The following is a 21007-nucleotide window of genomic DNA, read 5'->3' as shown; positions in this document are numbered from 1 at the left end:
CCTGTGTGGCAAGTTGTGGATATTCATCACAAACTCTGCACCAAAAATAACCAGTTCGCATAGTTTTAAACAATGATTCCATTCTTGAATCTGATGTCATTTCTAAAAAATGATTCATAAATGTCGTTTGACGTATTTTCTGGCTTCTGCAAATTTGATACAAAAGGCTTTTCAGTTTTATGTTCTGCTCTTCAGGAAAATATGTCGGCAAAGGTGCACATATCACAGAGAATTGGATGAATTCTTCAAATATTTCATATGGTAATTCTGTTGTCTCACTAATGAACACATTCAGGCCAATAAAGTGTTCTAGTTCTCTCTTGCCAACATAATCAATCCAAATAGCTGACTTATTTTGAAGGTGGTTATTTTTTTATTACTATTGAAAATATTGTCTTCTTTCCTTTTAAAGATAGATTTTATTTATTGATTTTTCCAAGTATATCTGCCAATAAAGCTAGCTACCATAATCTTCACACAATACTGAAAGCAGTTGGCACTGAAGATAGCATGATTTAATGTAATTATTTATTTTTATTGCTCATCAATAACCAGTTTTAGATATAGTGCCATCTTCCGTATTGGGAGTGCTAGACTGTGCAGGGTGCCACGGCTGGGACAACAGTTTGGCACTTTACATTTTATCAGTGATATCATTCCTGATGTTTTATTAGTCATTGCCTTGGCTCCATTTGTACAAATATCAATACAATCATTCCACTAAAGACGCTTTGTTTAAAAAATATTGTTAATTGTGTTAAAGAATTATTTTCCTGTAGTTATAGTTGGCAGCAGTGCACACATAAACATGTCTTCTTCACTTGAATGTTTATATTGATGTCACACAATTATCAGCAAGATGGCCAGTCCAGCAACATTAGTTGACTCACACATTTGCCAGACAAATTTGTTGTGTAGAATGTGACCAAATAATTGTTATTTTATGTGTTCTGCAAGATCATTAATTCAATGCAAAACAGTGTCATTCAAAAGTGGTACTGTAGAAAGATGCTCTTTAGATTTTTTCTCAAGCATACATTGTGTTATGTCTGCCATACATGGTTTTATTAAATTTTCAGTGATAGTGTGTGCTTTGGCCATTTGTGCAGTGCTGACCATATATAATGGCTGTATGGTTTTTTCATTCTCAATTTGGGTCACATATTTCATAGTGTTTTTTAACTTCTTAATAGTTGTTCTTTCTTGCATATAAAAAGATCCTTCATTCTTGTCTTTGCAAAAGGGGTGTGTAATTGCTTAATGTCAGTGCATCTTAGTGGTACTCTGGAACTATTCAGAAGTAATTTGCTACATAACATGCAGAGAGGTGAGCTGAGAGAATCAGCAAATCTGATATTGATGTAAAATTCACCATACTTTCATTATTTCCCTTTTAGCCAGTCATTGGATACACCTTGGTTTGAAACCAAGTTGTTACATCACCTTCTCAAATCTCATGGGCTTCATCAGAAATGTTTGAAATTGATGCTGGATCTTCAGGACGGACTGCTTTTGAACTCACGATACAGGATTTTATTGTAACACCTTTAAACCAAGGCTCCATTCTGTCTTTTTAAAATGTGACAAACATAGAATAATATAACCACAAGATATTGTCTTTTACAGCTATAGTCAATAACAAATACAAATTAAATACTCTGTGAGCCGAGTGCGGTGAGCGGATGTCAAATTGAACTCTGCATTGCAGTCACAGCTCGAGTAGGAACTATAGTTTGTGCTTTGTGGATCTATGTAGCTCCGGGCGGTGAGCATAAATAGCAATGCGACAAGCCACTTTGAGGGGGTTCGAGACACAGTGGATGAGTGAGAGATGGAGTTAGTGAGAAGGGGGAGGGGGAGGGGGAGGGGAGAAGTAGGGAGGGAGTATCAGGTTGTGACATACTTACTCATACAAGCTAAATTGTTTTGTTTGTAGTTTGTGATCATAGCATTATTGTAGATTTATTATACTGCTAGTCGCCTCATTTGCGACTATGACAAGACGTGATGTGCTTCATGCTTAAAATTGATATTGTTTTGGCGGAGCCCGTGCGGAGTCCCAGTGCTCCGCCAACCACAATTTGAGTATCACTGCTCTATAGATTGACTTGCAAGTCTAACCAACAGAGAAAATGGCCAAGTGGTATCTAATCATGTCAACACTCATCCTGTTGGGTACTTGAGATCAGAATTGGAGGGAGTTCAGATCTAAAGTTGAGGGTTGCATGCATTGGAAATCAAATGTTACTGTTTTGTCTGTGCTTTACTATCTTCCTTCCTTCCTTCCTATTATATTCCCATGGGTATGGTAAGTCTGAGAATTGTGGTGCTGCAGTCACCTCATGCTTGTTGACTCGTTTCTTCATGCTAAAGCATGCAGAGGTGTAAAGTGATGACATAGCAAGAAAGTTGAGTGTGTGACCTTGCTGTTGTATTGTGTCACTGACAGGCAAAAATGACTGACTCTTAGGATCAGATAACCAGTAACAAAGCTGTGTTTTGTAAGACTGCAGAGGATATAAGACAAAAATAAGTGATGCAGTGAATGTAACTGCAAATTTTTTCCACAAAAGTAAGAGTTATGTTTGGAAAAAGTTTGATGCTATAACCTACGTTTACCCAGTGCAAACAAAATGGTTGTATTCTTGTTTAATAAACAAGCAGTTTTTGAAAACTCACTCACACTAGCTGATCAAAAGTATCTAGACACTTACTGGTGGACACCAGTATGGAGTGTGTCCACCCTTCACTTTTATGATGGCTTGAACTCTGCTGGGGACACTTTTAGGAAGGTGTGTGTCTGTCTGTGGAGGGATGTCAGCCCATTTTTCCTGTTGGATGCTGGGTTTTGGAGTGAAGTCAGTGTTGTAATTCACCTTAAAGATGCTCCAGTGGCCAGAACAGGCCAGTCCAGTCCATCTCATCTCAGGGAAATTATTGTCCACAAACCATTGCATCACAGATGTGTTGTAATGCTGATACAAATGGTCATCATCTCTGAACTGTTCTTCTACATCTACATTTATACTCCGCAAGCCACCCAACGGTGTGTGGCGGATGGCACTTTACGTGCCACTGTCATTACCTCCCTTTCCTGTTCCAGTCGCGTATGGTTCGCGGGAAGAACGACTGTCTGAAAGCCTCCGTGCGCGCTCTAATCTCTCTAATTTTACATTCGTGATCTCCTCGGGAGGTATAAGTAGGGGGAAGCAATATATTCGATACCTCATCCAGAAACGCGCCCTCTCGAAACCTGGCGAGCAAGCTACACCGCGATGCAGAGCGCCTCTCTTGCAGAGTCTGCCACTTGAGTTTATTAAACATCTCCGTAACGCTATCACGGTTACCAAATAACCCTGTGACGAAACGCGCCGTTCTTCTTTGGATCTTCTCTATCTCCTCCGTCAGACCGATCTGGTACGGATCCCACACTGATGAGCAATACTCAAGTATAGGTCGAACGAGTGTTTTGTAAGCCACCTCCTTTGTTGATGTACTACATTTTCTAAGCACTCTCCCAATGAATCTCAACCTGGTACCCGCCTTACCAACAATTAATTTTATAAGATCATTCCACTTCAAATCATTCCGTACGCATACTCCCAGATATTTTACAGAAGTAACTGCTACCAGTGTTTGTTCCGCTATCATATAATCATACAATAAAGGATCCTTCTTTCTATGTATTCGCAATACATTACATTTGTCTATGTTAAGGGTCAGTTGCCACTCCCTGCACCAAGTGCCTATCCGCTGCAGATCTTCCTGCATTTCGCTACAATTTTCTAATGCTGCAACTTCTCTGTATACTACAGCATCATCCGCGAAAAGCCGCATGGAACTTCCGACACTATTGTATGCAGTACACAATGCCGTAAAATGTGTTCGTATCTGTCTGCATTTAGCATATTATTAAGCACAATAAAGGGATCACAATCTAACCATGAAAAACACTCCATACAATAACTCCACCTCCTTCATACTGCACTGTTGGCATGACACATGGTGCCAGGTTACATTCTCCAGACGTTTGCCAACCCCCCACCCCGTGGGATTGCCACAGGGTATACTGTAATTCATATCCCGAAATCATTCGTTTACAGTCCTGCATCATACAGTGGTGTTGCTCTTTACATCATCTCAAGTGCCACTAGGTATTGACCACAGAAATGTGATGCTTATGAGGAGCTGCTCAACATTGTAACCCCCCCCCCCCTTTTTTTTTAACTCCCTACACACAGACATTGCACTAGCTGGACTGCTGGTAGGACTTCGGGACTAGAGAGAGACTCTTTCCCCTCAGGGGGCTCAAAGCTTTTTCATGCATATGAGCACTGGGCACCAAACTTTTGCAGCACCTCCTTCCTTTCATATGCTGTAATCACTTGTCTCTGACTATCCTTCCTTCTCTTGCTCTCTTTCTCATGATGGCAGCCTTTGATGTTGACCTCGCTATTCCCTAGGGTCTGCCTTCCTTTCTTGGAATATTCTTTCATTCACCAGCTTTTGGCTGAAGTAATATGTGGTCCACTTTGGGTTTGACTTTCATTTTCCAAATGTTTCTTTAGTGTGGAATGACTGTGGAAGGACACTTTTAAATAGTGCCTACTGCATGCATTGTTAAAGATCACCTGCACACTACACCTGCGTAGGCTCTTACTTGTGCTTTAAAGCCAACAAAGTATTCATCCGACGTGGTGGGATCGTTGCATACTCTTTTGGTTGGGTCCACTGACAATGCAAGGATCACACTGCTGATGCTGAGCTACTAGCTCCCCATGCGTGCCAAGGAGATCCCTGTCATCATGGGCCATCAAGATTTAAGACAGGGGCTATCATTTCAGATGGCCTGTGCTGCGGCTGGGTGGTGCTCATGGGGAGAGCCCTTGATGAATGTATGAAACGTGTTGAAACATATTAAATTACTCCAGAAAAAAAGCCATTCTGATCTGGCTGTCTCATCACATAGAAATTGAAATTTCAGTGTGGAGAATTACAACCCCACTGCTCTCTCTGCCCTGGATGTCCCATGCCAGAAGGGGCAAGCCAGGTATCTAGAAGTAGAACAGTTTTTAATATTTAGTATGTACTCAAACTGAAGGAGATAATTTTATTGCAATAAAACCTTTATTTTTTGTGGAACATATTGAGGATAAATTTGGATAAGTTGGATCATTAGGAAAATGTGCAATAGATGGCCATTGGTTATAGCCTCTTCCAATGCACAATCTGCAACTCTTCAGTCATGTGAACATTTGTATGTTATACTGATGACCATTTCGCCACAGAAGACTTTGAATACGGTCTGACGAATCATCTTGTAACAAGACATTACACTCCAGACAGATGAGGAGCTACACGCTAATTTTGAGTGGCAAGGCATACTTCTTGTCCGACACATCCATGAAGATTGTAAGGACAATAGCTACAGGCTAATTTTGAGTGGCAAGGCATACATTTTGTCCGACACATCCATGAAGGTTGTAAGGACAATAGAATAGATACAAGTGCCTTTATCATAGCCTTTGAAGGAAATGCCCTTGCAGAAGTAGTCAGTCATTGATACAGCTGTGACTTGAAACCTTATGTCTCACTACCCATGAGGTGCATTTGATGCTTCCGTTTTGGTCACACGTCATCCAGCTGTATGAAGAGCCCAAGATGTGATAACTGCAGACAATCACTCCATGAGAGTACTCCTTGTCAACAACCACCTTTGTGTGCTAGCTACAAGGAACACCATCCTTCACATTCACAAGTCTTCCAGAAAAAAAAGAAAGAAAATACAGGAATATAAATCTGTTGACTGTACGTCATTGACTGAGGCACATAAAAATCGCCTTGTTGATGACATCAAATTATGTGAAAGGCATAGCCAATACTTCCACCTCATTTCATTGAGACCAATTCTTCCATCCTCCTCCTCTCGTGTGATTCTCACGACACTATCTTTGGGAACCACTACCATACCCTGGCTGGAGGAATAGCATCTCCCGGTGACAGGGCTCCCTCTTGAGACACTTCTCTCTGGAAACCCACAGATCAGATTCCAGCCAATGGTTGAAGGAAAAATGATCTATGTGTCCCAGGGCTGCCCACTCTTCATCTGTCCCATTGCTCATCACAGATAGGTCCATGCAAGAATCTCAGTCACTGAAGGCTGCAAAGAAGAAAGAGAACAAGGACAAGAACCGGGATAAGGCTACTCTGGTGACCATTATTCCCCACACCATCAGACTCTGAACCCATGTGTACTGATGTGGTTCCACAGCTATTGATGATAGGATCCTGGGGCATGACCAGTTCTCCTTGCCCCTTCACACATAATCTGGACACCCGTAACATGATCATTCAGTGGAACTGTAATGGATATCACTGTCATCTGCCAGAACTACAACTTATTTCCTCCCCTTCTGCAATTCATGTTGCTCTGCAAGAAGTGCACTTCACTGACGACCATTCTCCAACACTCTTAAGGTTATCACCCATTTGACAGAACTGTGATGTACTTGAAAGGGCGTTTAGAGAATGTGCATTGGTTCTCATGGATGTGTTCGTGAGTGGAGTCCCCTTTGTACCATGTTCAAAACGATAGTGATGTGAGCACAAACGGCCTCAGTCATCATCATTTGCAATTTTTACGTACCTCCAAGCAGGCGACAATTCTTGCCTTGAATTGACCCCCATAGTCTAACAACACCCCTCCCCTCTCTGCCTCTTTCTTCCTACTTGTGTATTACAATCCAGTGCACCCCCTGTGGGGAAGTACAATGTTGGTTCTCCTACCTACTTCAGTGCCACCATTGCTGCTGTCGATCTTAAGATTTCTTACCCCAGCCTTGTGGTTTCACTATCATGGTCACTTTGCAGTGGTGTTTGACAGCAACCACATTCCATTGATCCTATTGCTTCCTTGTTACCCCTCAGACTAATCAGTTACCACAGTGGCTGCTTTGCAGAGTCAACTCCCAGTTGTATCCCTCTGCTGCTACCTTTGCCCCTCTCTGTCAAATTGCATCAACGGGACTGTGCAAGGCATCTCTGACACAATCGCCCACACTTCCGGAACTGCAGTTCCCCTTTCGTCACATCCCATCCACCAATGGCGGTGCCATGATAGACCAAAGATATTTCAGTAGCTGTTCGGGGTCACCAAAGAGCCCTACATATCCAGCTACATTCTTTGCAGATGAAGCATATCACTTCTAAGCGGCTTTATGCTAAGGCTTGCTATCTAATTAAGCACATTAATGAGGAATGCTGGGAGCTCTACGTCTCCTCCCTTGTAATGTACACCTGTACATCCCAGGTACTGAGCTCTTTTTCTTGTTTTGGATGGGTTTTTTGTGATCGATATACTGAGAAATGCCAAGTCTTTACTTGTTCCCTGTAATAACAGTTACCTTCTTTTATGAATTTCCCAGTTGCTCTTATGTTTTTTCTTGATGTTGTGGCCCTGCTATGCAGCACCAGATATTTGACCACTGATTTATTTTCCAGTTGCAGATGTGCAGCGACATTAAGAGAGCTTCTACATTCAAACGACTCACTATGAAATCACAAAACACAATTTCCATAATTATTCTATATAGAAATAAGTTGTCTTTTCAGACATGTTGATATGTGGTGCTCCAATGTTTGAAAAATGGTTCAAATGTCTCTGAGCACAATGGGACTTAACATCTGAGGTCATCAGTCCCCTAGAACTTAGAACTACTTAAACCTAACTAACCTAAGGATGTCACACACATCCATGCCTGAGGCAGGATTCGCGCGGTTCCAGACTGAAGCGTCTAGAACCACTCGGCCACTACGTTAATGCTTGACCACAACCATAAGTTCCTACTTAACTTGAGAGAGCTTAGCATAGAGTCTGTATAGCAAGATTCATTTTTCACCAGTGCTTGACCATGGTCATCAGGCCCCAAATCACAACTGCAAAGTGCAAGTGACCCTCACTGGCCAGTCCAAATTATACATCTGTTGTCGCTTTCTGCACTGTCACCACATTTGTGTTTCTCACATATACACATAAATTTCAACAAACCTGGGTACAGTGGATACTCTTTATGCTACTACTAATTAAAGTCAAGTTTTTTCACACGTACCTCTTTCACTGATCTAGTAAAAGGAAAGTGAGACCTATTGCTAAGCTTGATAGCAATGTGTACCACTACATGTTCCCCCATTAGGATGAATGAGGTTATGTAAAATAACTTACACAACTAGACACAGTGTGGCTTACCTTATAAGCAATCCATAAATTAATTTCACTCTTATATTAGGGTCTCATGTGACCAAAATTCAATGCATTTCTTTCAACATGAAAGTAATACATCAATTTTCTTACATTCGTCACCATGTCTTAAAACACAGTTGGTATCTGACCATGTAACAATACCTGTCTTTGTATTTCGGAAAGATAGTTAAAATCATTGAACTTAATTAAACACCACACACACACACACACACACACACACACACACACACACACACACACACACACACACGCACACCTCCAGCTTTCACATTATACTTTTTTAAGATCATTATTTTAATGACATGGTTTTTTTTAATTACCTTGAGGTACTAAATTTACCCTGCTATTTACGTTAAGGAGTTATATATTGACACCTTATCTTATCTTACATTCCACATTCACAAATCTCAGGATTGTTCTCATTCAAAATGTGCTGAAGAAGGATAAGTCTAAGGAATCAATCGAGTCTCAGTATAACCATTTACTTTAACTGTTTTGGAGACTAATTCATGTAGTTTACTTTTTGTAGGTTCAGGTCCTTCCTTCCTTGGATCCACATGGCCTTAGGTACAGCTTCCCTCTTTCATAGGTAAATCTACCCTCTCATTCCTACCAAATTGCTTTAGATCTTCTTTCTTTGGATTAATCTAACCTAAGGTATAGGTTCCCTCCTTACTAGGTAAACCTACCCTCTCATTACTACCAAATTGTTTCATGTCCTTCCTTCTTTGGATTCGCCTGATATCAGATATAGGTTCCCTTTTTCCTTGGTTAATATAGTCTCTCATCCTCCTACTGCTCTACATATCTGGAAACATTCCACCTTCGTGCTTACAATCATATGCCTAGTCTCCGACAATGTGGCTTTTTATTTCTAATATTGGAGATTTCTCCTCAGCATTGTGATCTTACCAAAAATCTATATAAAATATTAGTTTCTTACTTCCTTCTTTTCTCTTATCACTCCTAATTCTCAACCTGTTATTATTTATGTGTTTTATAAACGCCTTTGGATAACTTAACTTACATTAGACCGTCACTTTGTAATTTCTTAATTTGTACCTTCTTCTGTCCTGTCTCCACCCCCCCACCCTCCCTCCCCATCCAGACGACATCACTAATGTAAGAGTGTACAAATAAATGCCTAATTTTATTGTACTCTAATATTTTCTTCTGTTATTATAGTAAATCTTGACCTTCCTGCAATGACTTATGAAATGTATGCTATACTTCTGTATTCGAAATATAGGTGTACCTGTACCTTCTTAAATGCTTCGTGTTGGTAAAATCCTTCTGGGATAGTAGGAGAAAGTTGAAAGACAGTAGAATAGATAAAGAGGAAGAAATTGCCTCATAGAAAACTAAAGTGTAAAAAAATGAAGTAAGTAAACTCAGAATCTAGTGGTTGTCACTCCGCCTAATCTGCAAAGAGGGCTTAAACACTTCCATTGTATCAATGTTATAAAGTCCTTTTTTGCATCCTGTTTTGGGCTCCGTCAGAAATACTGCTTTGGGATGTGGTATGCCTATTATCTTGAAAGGTCCAGTATAATTTAGGAAAAGCTTACTTGTCTGTTTCTTTATACTTTAAATCTGACAATACCCTTTTATTAGAACCAAATCATTAATATTAAATCATGGTATTTGCACCTTTTCATTGTATTTGTTTACTCTTAATTCTGCCTGCCTATTCAAGTTGTCATTTACTATCTTAGTAACTTCCCCAGAATCTATATTTCTTAATTATGGCTATTTAAATAGCTTTAGCAGAGGTTCTCCAGTAAAATTCTTAATACTTCAGCATCATCCCATTTCTGAGGCATAGATTTAGAAAATAATCTTAAGAAACTGTTGCAAGAAGAAAACAGTGCTGTGAAGACTAAAATCAAGAATTCAGAAGCACAAATACCTCATAACGAGCAAAATGCAGTGAAAAACTGTAACCACTGTTCATGTGAAAACTTGCAAGCTGTTAGGCCTCAAACAACTGCTACAAAAGGAAATAAAGTTCTTGTTTTAAGCAACAGTCATGGCAGAAACTGTGGGAGTATACTACAAGATGAATTAGGCAAAAAATTCAGTGTGCAAAGTATTATAAAACGTGGGGCACCAGTTAAGGAAGTTGTGAAAAACGCAGACAAATTAACTGATAACTTCTCCGTCAATGATACTTTAATCATTATTGGTGGCACAGATGACACTGATAAACCTCTGGAAGAATTGCAGAGGAACATGAAAGATTCTTTGGAATACATACTTAAAAAGCAAATGTAATAATTCATCCAATATTGCATAGACATGATGCACAAGGTCTAAAAGGAAAAATCAAAGCTGCAAACTGCATTATGTTAGAAAAAATCGACACTGCCACAGGCATGTGTAGGAAGAGATTATCTGTGAATTTTGAAATCGAACACCTGAAAAGAAATGAATATACAGCTCATGGTTTACATCTAATCAAACAAGGAAACATTCACATTTGTAATAGGCTTGCTTCTTTCATACACATGGCGAAAACTGAAAAACCAAGTACCAGTACACGAAAAAAGCATACGCAAACAGACAGTCAGATAGAAAGTGCCAGTATCGAAGTGAAACTGCCACCCATGAAAAAACAGACAGTTATGGACCATTTTATAACAAAAAATAAGCCCAATGAAAGTCATAACAACACACTTACTAGGTCGAATTTCAAGCCATCAAATTCAGCAACAAGTCAGTCGTTAAAGGACAGATGGGTGAAAAAGGACGGGAAAAAAGTGAAAAATTGGGAACATTTCGACAGAAGAAAGACGGGAACCCACAAATGGTGAACCAGCAAGCCACATGACAAACACCATGAATACCATCCCTGGAAAACATGAGGATTGTTTACCACTAAGTACACTAGCTCAAATAGTGAGGTAAGTGGTCAACCAAGAAATGAATCCCTCCCTGCCCCAAATTTTAAATTACTCCATCAAAATGTTCAGTCGCTCCCGAATAAACTAAATGAAATAGAAATAACATTAAATGATCTAAATTATGTTTCTGTAGTATGCTTTACAGAACACTGGCTCAGACAAGATATGTAGAGCAAACATACCTTCCTCAGTTCAAACTTGCAAGCATGTTTTGTAGGAAAATATCGAGTCATGGGGGTACTTGTATATATGTTAAAGAAAATATTGACTTCAATGGTGTAACTAAATACCATAAACTGTCCTGTGAAAAAGATATAGACCTCTCTATTGCTGACCTACCAAGGCAAAATACAGTTATTATTTGTGTATACAGGTCACTAGATGAAGACAAAAAAGTGTTTTAAAATCACATGGAGGAACTCTTGGAAGAAATTCACTCTCCCAAGAAAAATATTATTATATGTGGTGACTTTAATATTGATTTCTTGAAATCCAATGAATTCAGAGATGACATTATATATTTACTACAATCGTTCAACATCAGTCCAACAGTAACTGAACCAACTCGAGAAACACCTACCTCTGCATCTATTATTGATCAGATCTTGATAAATATGTGCAAATATGCCTATAACACACAAGTTGTAAACATGAGTTTTAGTGATCACTATACTCAAATTCTTGGAATTAATGTTTCAGGACACCAAATTCCCAGTTGAATACAATACACTGTAAGGAATTTCAGTGTAAAAAATGTAGTATATTTTTGTTCTCTCCTAGAGGGTGAAAGTTGGAAAGATGTATATGACTGTAATGAGACCAATGAGAAATACGATAAATTTATGGCCCACATTCAAACATTTTTTTGAAATGGCTTTTGCCAAGAAAACAACTATGTTGAACTCTACTCAAAAACAAACAAGTGAATTACAAAAGGCATAAGGATATCATGTCAAAATAAAACAAGATTGTATGAGTACTCCACGCATAATACCAGTCCTGACTTTATTGCATATTTCAAAAGATACAAAACAATACTAACATGAGTTATTTCAAAACCAAAAAAAAAAAAAAAAAAAACTAGAAAATGACAAAATATTGTGTGATTCCAAGAATAAAACTAAAGCAACCTGGCAAATTATAAGGAAAGAAATGGATACCAGGCCAGTTAATCACAGTAATATAGAGCTCATTATGAATAAAAATAAACTAACTGACCCCAAACATGTTGCTAGTGCTTTCAACAATTATTTCTCAAATATAGCACAGCAGTTAATAAATACACACCATGACGTGGTTAGCACACTGGACTCGCATTCGGGAGGACGACGGTTCAATCCCGCGTCCGGCCGTCCTGATTTAGGTTTTCCGTGATTTTCCTAAATCTCTTCAGGCAAATGCCGGGATGATTCCTTTGAGAAGGGCACGGCCGACTTCCTTACCCATCCTTCCCTAATCCGATGAGACCGATGACCTCGCAGTTTGGTCTCCTCCCCTAAAACCACCCACCCACCCCACACCATGACAAACAGCCAACCAATGAAACACATTATTCCTGTATCCAGCCACACCTGAGGAACTGTCAAGAATACTAAAAGAATTGCCTAATAAATATTCAGTGGGTGTTGATGAGATACCAGATGCTATTATCAAAGCTAGTGCACACATTTATTCTGGAACCACTAACACACATAGTAAGTTCATCTTTTGAGAGTGGTGTGTTTCCAAATAATATAAAAACTGCAAAAGTAACACCTTTACATAAGAAAGGTGCAAAAAGTGATATTGTTAATTATATACCAGTTTCAGTTTTTCAGGCTTCAGCAAAGTTATGGAAAAAATGCTCCTTAGAAGATTAACAGTTTTCTTAAATAAATAGAGGCTGATAAGTGACTCCCAACATGGGTTCAGAGCTGGAAAGTCTACTCAGTCAGCAATTTTTGCCTTCTTAAATGAAGTATTAAAAGCAGTGGATGATAAACAACATATATCTGGGCTATTTATGGACCTAAGTAAAGCCTTTGATATAATTGATCATGGCATTCTCTTGTGTGAATTGAATAATTATGGAATTAGAGGCCAGTCTGAAAAGTGGATCCAGTCGTACCTCAGTAATCGTTAGCAGATTACAGAAATAAAACACAAAGATAGTGAAACACAAAAAATTCTAGTTTTTACAGTGATAAGCAGAAAATCAAGTATGGTGTCCCACAAGGGTCAGTTCTAGGACCTGTACTGTTTGCAGATGACTAATAGTCTAATTAAATCACAGAATGAGGAAAATCTGCAGGAGGCTGCAGTATCAGTTATGTGTACCTTAACACACTGGTTCAAGGCCAATAGGCCATCATAAATTCTGAAAAAACCGTGGCAGTTAACTTTCATTCCACACAAAACATCCATCCTGCAAACCCTGTTTTCACTATTGAAGGAAAAAATGTGTTGAAGGTCAGTCATACAAAATTTCTAGGTGTACATGTTCAGGCAGATCTGAAGTGGGAGGTACACCTAAACAATTTAAATAAGCGACTGAATTCACTAGCATATGCTGTTAGGATCCTCAATCAATATACAAGCTGCTCATCAGTGCTGACAACATATCATTGGAGTATACAGTCGCTACTTATGTACGGAATAATTTTTTGGGGGAATTCTGCAAATACTACAAAAACATTTAAAATACAGAAAAAGATTATCAGGGTGACAAAAAAAGCTAAATGTAAGGATTCCTGTAGACCCCTTTTTGAAACTCTAAAAATATTGCCACTGCCTTGCTTGTATATATATGAAATACTAATTTTCACAGAAGGAAGCACCTTAAAAAAGGAAAACCTCTTCAAACACAACTATGGTGTACACACATATGAAACTAGACAGAAGATGAACCTACACAGGAACACAGTAAACACAAACTTATGCAAAAGAGGAGTGTATCATTCTGGAGCTATGTTATATAACCATATGCCTTCTTATCTAAAATGCATACCAACATTAAATGCATTTAAAATAAAGTTAAAACAGTTCGTGCTTGACCACTGCTTCTATTCTTTGTGTGAGTTTATGGAACATCATAATAAGTAAACCTCATTTATAAAATTTCACTAATTGTCAATTCATAATATAGTTTACATTGTGCTTATCATGTAATCTCACTTAATAACTGCTATAATCACATGTAGAAGCAATGTAGTACACCAACCTACATTATTATGCATTTTTATTATGTCAACAATGTAGTCAAAATGACTACTGTATTGTAAACAAACTAGGTTTACCACTGTCCTAAATCACTTGTACAAACAATGTACGAAACTGTCTCTTGGACTAATAATTAAACCAATAAATAAAAAAATACATTGTTTATACTTCTCCTTCCAGCATAAATTGTAGAAACTGCTTAGCAAAACTAACTCCATTTCCTATTTGTAATTCCCGCAATAATCCTATGTTAGATGTAGCTGTTTTGCTTCTAAGTGTCTGTTTAGTGTCTTCTAATTCTTTCCATAATTTCTGTAACTCACTGTTATTACTCATAGTATCATCCACAGAATTAGAGATAGTGCTGTTTGTATCTACTTTTTCAAGTACTTTTTGTTCTACTATTTCTTCTAGATGCTTCTCCAGATCAGTTAAAGTATTTGGATTGCTAGAAATTTCAATATGTTTTTTATTTAGTTCTGGTATTTCTACCCTACCTTGAGTTTCTGAGATTTGATTGCGTATACTGTAGTTTTGTAATTGCTGGAAGATGATTTCTCTAACTGTGTCATTTTATCATTTACATTTTTAAACCGTGTTTTCACTTCTGGTCTAACTATATCACAATGCTCTACTATCTTCGTTTCGAACTCCTTAAGTAAATTAGCTAAGGTACCCTCTAATTTGGAAATTTTATCTATTTTTATGGCTAAATTGTCTATTTTTTTAGTATTTTGAGATAGTTCATCTAGTTGCTCCCCCATGTCATCTACTTTGTTTGCTTGTTCATGTAGTTTTTCTAGTACTTAAAGTTTATCTAAAATTTCCGCTAAGACCGTACTATCCATACTTCCGGTTGCGACAGGCATGTAATCTAAATTACCATGCAACTTAAAAGCGTATATCACATTAAAAACCTTCATTATTTATCAGTATATTTACACCGTCATCCAATGTTATTCAACATTGTTCACAGTCAATTATTTCAGATTAAATAACTACATACAATTTCTGAAGGCAGTACACTGTAAGCTCACCTAATTTGTTGTACCAGCTGCTGCAGCACGTTGCCGATGTCGTCACGTGTATAACGCAGTCTCAGCCAGTCACTGTGTATTTGCTGCTGTAGTCAGCTGCACTGCTGCAGACGGTGAAGTGATGGGAGTGTTGCCATTGGAAGCAGTCGCAGCACATGTCATTGTCGAAGCTGCTTGCCGAAAAATTTCTGTGTAGTGGGATAACCTCCTCCTGATTTATGGGCGAAGAACTTACTCCAACATGTGAATGATATTCATTGTTGACCTGGTTGCTATTGCCAACTGGTATTCCTGTTGTTGAAGATCGTGACAGTCTAAATTGTTTGGGTGTAATTAAAGTCACAATCCCTTCAGTTTGAATAATGGTGCTGTCATTTGTACCGTTACAGTGTATATGCTTACCATACCGGTCTTGATGGCTTGTTTATTTCCGTCTCTCGTAACAATAATGAACATTTTCCTGTTTTTCATGAAATTTTAATTTCTTGTTATAGGTCTCTTATTTTACTTCCTCTCGTCAGTATCCTTCACTTAGGATACCACATGAGGTGTTTTTCTTATTGTGGCTTGATTTTAAGTGATTGATACATTGCACGATGCCAAGTCTTTACTCATTCCCTGTAATAATAGTTATCTTCTTTTCTGAATTTCCCACTGATGTCTTGTTTTGTCTTGATGTTGTAATCCTACTATGCAGCGCCATGTATTTGATGGATGACTTCTTTTTCGATTGCAGAGGGCTATAAGAAAGCTTCTACATTTAAACAACTTGCTACAAAATCACAAAACCTGGATTCCTTAACTCTTCGATATTTAAATAACTTCTCAGTTCACAACAACTGATAATTAACAAAGCTTTTCAGAAATGTTGATACATGATGCTTCGTGCTTTTTGACCAAAACAATAAGTTCATACATAGCTTGAGATAGCATAGCGTAGAGTCTGTATAACAAGATTCATTGTCATTAGGCCCCTTCCTTCTTTGGAGTCCACAGCGCCACCAAAGCATGACTGCAAAGTACAAGTGACCCTGCACTGGCTAGTCCAAATTACACATCCATTGTGTGCTGTGCCCACGTTCTTCTTGCTCTCATATTCACATAAATTCCAATGAACCCATGCACAGCAGATGCTCTTTAGGCTACTACTAATTATAGCAATATGTACCACTACAGAATGGGTCAAGTCCTGTAGACTTCTGAGATCTCTAAGTCAATATCAGTAAAGTATCTCGTAGTAGTATGCATTTTTATTTCTGCTGTTGCCTCTGTATTGTGACTCTGAATATGTGTAGCAGGTTTTTGTCTAGGTTTGGTCATATAGCCTTTAAAAATGGAATGTAATAACTAAGGACCAGAAATTTTGTGGAAATCATAACATGTGACATAAAAAATAATACTGAAATTGGCTAAAAAAACACCAAAATTGCAAAAAACTATCACCAACATTGTCAAAAAACACCAAACTTGCAAAAAAATACACTAAATCTCCCAAAAGAAACACTGAATCTGGCCAAAAAAGTAACATCGAGCCTTGCAACAACAAAAATTAATGGACAAAACTACATGGAAATTGGCAAAGGAAATAGCACTAAAAAAACAGAAAGGGAAAGAAATAACATCAAAATTAGCAAAAAACTAATTTGGCAACAAAATAACTTCAAAATTGGTAAAAAGCAGTACAAAATCAGACATAAAATAACAACAAATTTGGCCATAAAATGAAATGCTTTTTTCTTGTTTTTAATAACACTTCTGATTAAATGTTCACATTTCTTTATTATCTCATACCTCTGGGGTGAGCTAAATCATAAAACTTGAAACCTTGTAAGATGTCATCATCATTCCTCTATATAATTCAAGAGCTGTAACATCCATAAAAGGGTAAAATTATCATATTTCTGGAAATGATGCCGTAGTTTACCGATGTTGACTTCCTGTCAAGGCAGTTTTACTTTTAAATATCACCACCACTTCATAATGGTACATCATACTGTAACTAATAAAATAGCAATTTAGTTTCACACAAATCTGTAAAGGAGCAATAACTTAACAGTCTTCCAATTCGTAGCAGAAAATTGTAAGTTCATACAATCATCAGTAAATGAAGTGAAGAAGTTCAATATGAGTCAATAAAACACTTTTTGTGAAATAAAATTTCTCAGCATATTTGTATTCCTATCAAATTGAATTCTTTATCATATATGATTCAAGCACATCAGAGGTTATCTGTATAGGAACTTACAGATTCTAAACTTTCTTCATTTACATGTTCATTCCATTTGTTAACAATTCCAAAGTGTAATTAACATGATGTGTTCCATGTCCCCTTCTCCATTGTGATGAATAACAATCATGAGCAATAAACTTCAATATTTTTAGCTGCCCAGTTGACATTCTGCACTCACTAGTGGTGAGTTTGTCCTGGCACAACCATCTGCACATTATCAACAATTCTCATGTCTTTTACCAGGTTCTAAGTCACTTCTAGCAAAATTTTAAAATATCGAACAAGTAACTTATCATATCAAATAATAACCAAAAAAACTTGTGTGATAATTGACTTAACCAACTTCATTCCTAGGACACCTCTGAAATATCTGCAGTTGTTCATTTATCCAGAAACTAATGAAAACTATGGATAGCAAGTCTATTCTGTGGGAGTTTCCTTCTGTTACAAGAGGATCTGCAGTGTATGTTAAGGATGATGGTGAAAATATTTGAATTTTCCTTTTCTCTGCAAAACCAATGCATGCAAACTGTTAATTTTGATTAAGAACAGGACATTAATCATATGATATAAATAAATCAAGCCCATTAATAATATAATTATCTTGAAACTGAACTTTGTAAATCCATTGTCCATCATTATAAATCATAACCAGTTTGTGTCTTTATAACTGAGCTCACTTTCTGTTTCCTAAACATAATCTAAAATTCAAGAAATCAACATTCCTGATTTGATACCTACCCACTTTATGGTTGTAACAGACAATGCTGATGGGTCACAGATCTCATTCCAAGACCCACAAATATTATTCCAAAGAGTAATAAATCATTGACAGCATGCATTCTGCTTTTACCTTTTTAATGGTCAAACAAGATTTCCTTGAATAAATATCACTGGTATTTGTTAAATGAATTTAAAAGTGCAAAAACCCTTTTTAAAAACTTTCAGAAACATGGATAGATTTTGTCTGTGTGTACTTCAGAATATTTATAAAATATTCTTTCAGATAGTCTGTCCAACCTTTTTTTATTTTTATTTTTTTTAAGGAAGTTTATTTTGAAGTGCTTACACCCACAAATTCCTCAGATTGTGATGTTCTTATTTTTTTCATTGCAGCTAGAACTGGAAAAAAAGATAGTGACCATGGAACAGCAGTTATCTGCAGGCAACGGTATTGGATCAAATGGAGAGGAAATAGCTCAGTTACAACATGAGAATGCAGAACTACATCGTCTGTTGAATCTTTCACGCCTTCATGCATCCGAACTAAGCCGTCGGCTTCAGGCCATGGAGTCTGGAACAGATGTGCCCCAGCCAGTTCTCCTCAAACTTAAGGTAAATGTTAATGATATATGTTTTGAAAAAGACAACAAACCAGTTAAATTATGTATCATTTTATTTATACTGTTAACCTTTGATCTTACATTAATTATGTTTAGTTTGCTCTGTGTACCCTCTATGTGCGTAATGTTCAGAATTAATGTTATACACCGCATGTGGCACATTTACTTTGGTGTTTCAGAAGTTATCTGCAGTATTGCTTTTGCAGTGTGTTACTGGAGACAGCCCAAACAAATACTGGTTATCGCGTCTTTCATGTGATGCACGGTGTTGACAGAAAGCATCGGTTTGCTTCCCAATATGAACAAAATTGATTTCAAAGCAGAATTTTACATCCTCAGTCAATGGAACAGTCTCAAACTAGTCTCATGCAATATTCCTTTTATCAGTATATGCTAACAGGGATAATAAAACACGAAGAACAAGCAGCACTCCAGAAGCAACTGGGCAATGCTGCTGCATGGTGGTAGCAGTCAACATGGGCCATGGCAGTGCTGTTGCTGCTGGAGTACTGGTTATTATTCGTGTTCTACTGTCTCTGTTAATAGGTATTGATAAAAAAAAATCACAGTATACTAGCTTGGAACCGCTCTATTAAATAGACATGTAAAATTCAATTTTAAACATCATTTTGTTTGTAGTGGGAAACAAACTGACATCTTCTATCTACAATGAACGTTATATGAAAGACTTGACAACCAGCATTTTTTTGGGCCAACTCCAGCTACACAGTGAAAAACAAAATTGCAAATATCTGCTGAAATACCTTGAAAATGCTCCTGACAACTCTTAGGCGAGACACCCTGTATATCTTACGTATTATTATTAATATAATAGAGGGAAACATTCCACGTGGGAAAAATATATCTAAAAACACAGATGATGTGACTTACCGAACGAAAGTGCTGGCAGGTCGATAGACACACAAACAAACACAAACATACACATGAAGTTCAAGCTTTTGCAACAAACTGTTGCCTCATCAGGAAAGAGGGAAGGAGAGGGAAAGACGAAAGGATGTGGGTTTTAAGGGAGAGGGTAAGGAGTCATTCCAATCCCGGGAGCGGAAGGACTTACCCCTAAGGTAAGGGGATAGGCTACAACCTTATCTCACTCCTTTCCTAATCACTGCTTCCCTTTCATGCCCCTCAACTCTTATAACTGCCATCTGGTTTCTGTAAAAATTGTAAATAGCCTTTCGCTCACTGTATTTGACCCCTGCCACCTTCAGAATTTGAAAGGGAGTATTCCAGTCAACATTGTCAAAAGCTTTCTCTAAGTCTACAAATTCTAGAAACGTAGATTTGCCTTTCCTTAATCTATCTTCTAAGATAAATCGTAGGGTCAGTATAGCCCCACGTGTTCCAACATTTCTATGGAAACCAAACTTATCTTCCCCGAGGTGTGCTTCCACCAGTTTTTCCATTTGTCTGTAAAGAATTCGTGTTAGTATTTTGCAGCTGTGACATACACTACTGGCCAGTAAAATTGCTACACCAAGAAGAAATACAGATGGTAAACGGGTATTCATTGGACAAATATATTATACTAGAACTGACATGTAGTTACATTTTCACGCAATTTGGGTGCATAGATCCTGAGAAATCAGGACCCAGAACAACCACCTCTGGCCGTAATAACGGCCTTGATACGCCTGGGCATTGAGTCAAACAGAGCTTGGATGGTGTGTACAGGTACAGCTGCCCATGCAGCTTCAACACGATACCACAGTTCATCAAGAGTAGTGACTGGCATATTGTGACGAGCCAGTTGCTCGGCCACCATTGACCAGACATTTTCAATTGGTGAGAGATCTGGAGAATGTACTGGCCAGGGCAGCAGTCGAACATTTTCTACAGGACCTGCAACATGCCAGCGTGCATTATCCTGCTGAAATGTAGGGTTTCGCAGGGATCGAATGAAGGGTAGAGCCACGGATCATAACACATCTGAAATGTAACATCCACTGTTCAAAGTGCCGTCAGTACAAACAAGAGGTGACCTAGACATGTAACCAATGGTACCCCATACCATCACG

At 38.0% G+C, this 21007-nt stretch overlaps 1 protein-coding gene across 1 annotated transcript in view; it reads left to right on the top strand.

Annotated features, from left to right (window-relative positions):
* Window positions 1-21007, top strand: part of LOC124775796 (A-kinase anchor protein 9-like) — a 517018-nt gene that overhangs the window by 452436 nt on the left and 43575 nt on the right. The window contains exon 46 of the mRNA XM_047250627.1: window positions 18745-18963. Coding sequence (XP_047106583.1) covers window positions 18745-18963 — 219 coding nt within the window. The remainder of the gene's footprint in view (window positions 1-18744; window positions 18964-21007) is intronic.

This window comes from Schistocerca piceifrons, chromosome 2 (assembly GCF_021461385.2).
Source record: "Schistocerca piceifrons isolate TAMUIC-IGC-003096 chromosome 2, iqSchPice1.1, whole genome shotgun sequence".
Taxonomy (NCBI): Eukaryota; Metazoa; Arthropoda; class Insecta; order Orthoptera; family Acrididae; genus Schistocerca; species Schistocerca piceifrons.
The sequence above is the reverse complement of the archived record's forward strand: the minus strand, read 5'-3'. Positions and strand labels throughout refer to the sequence as shown.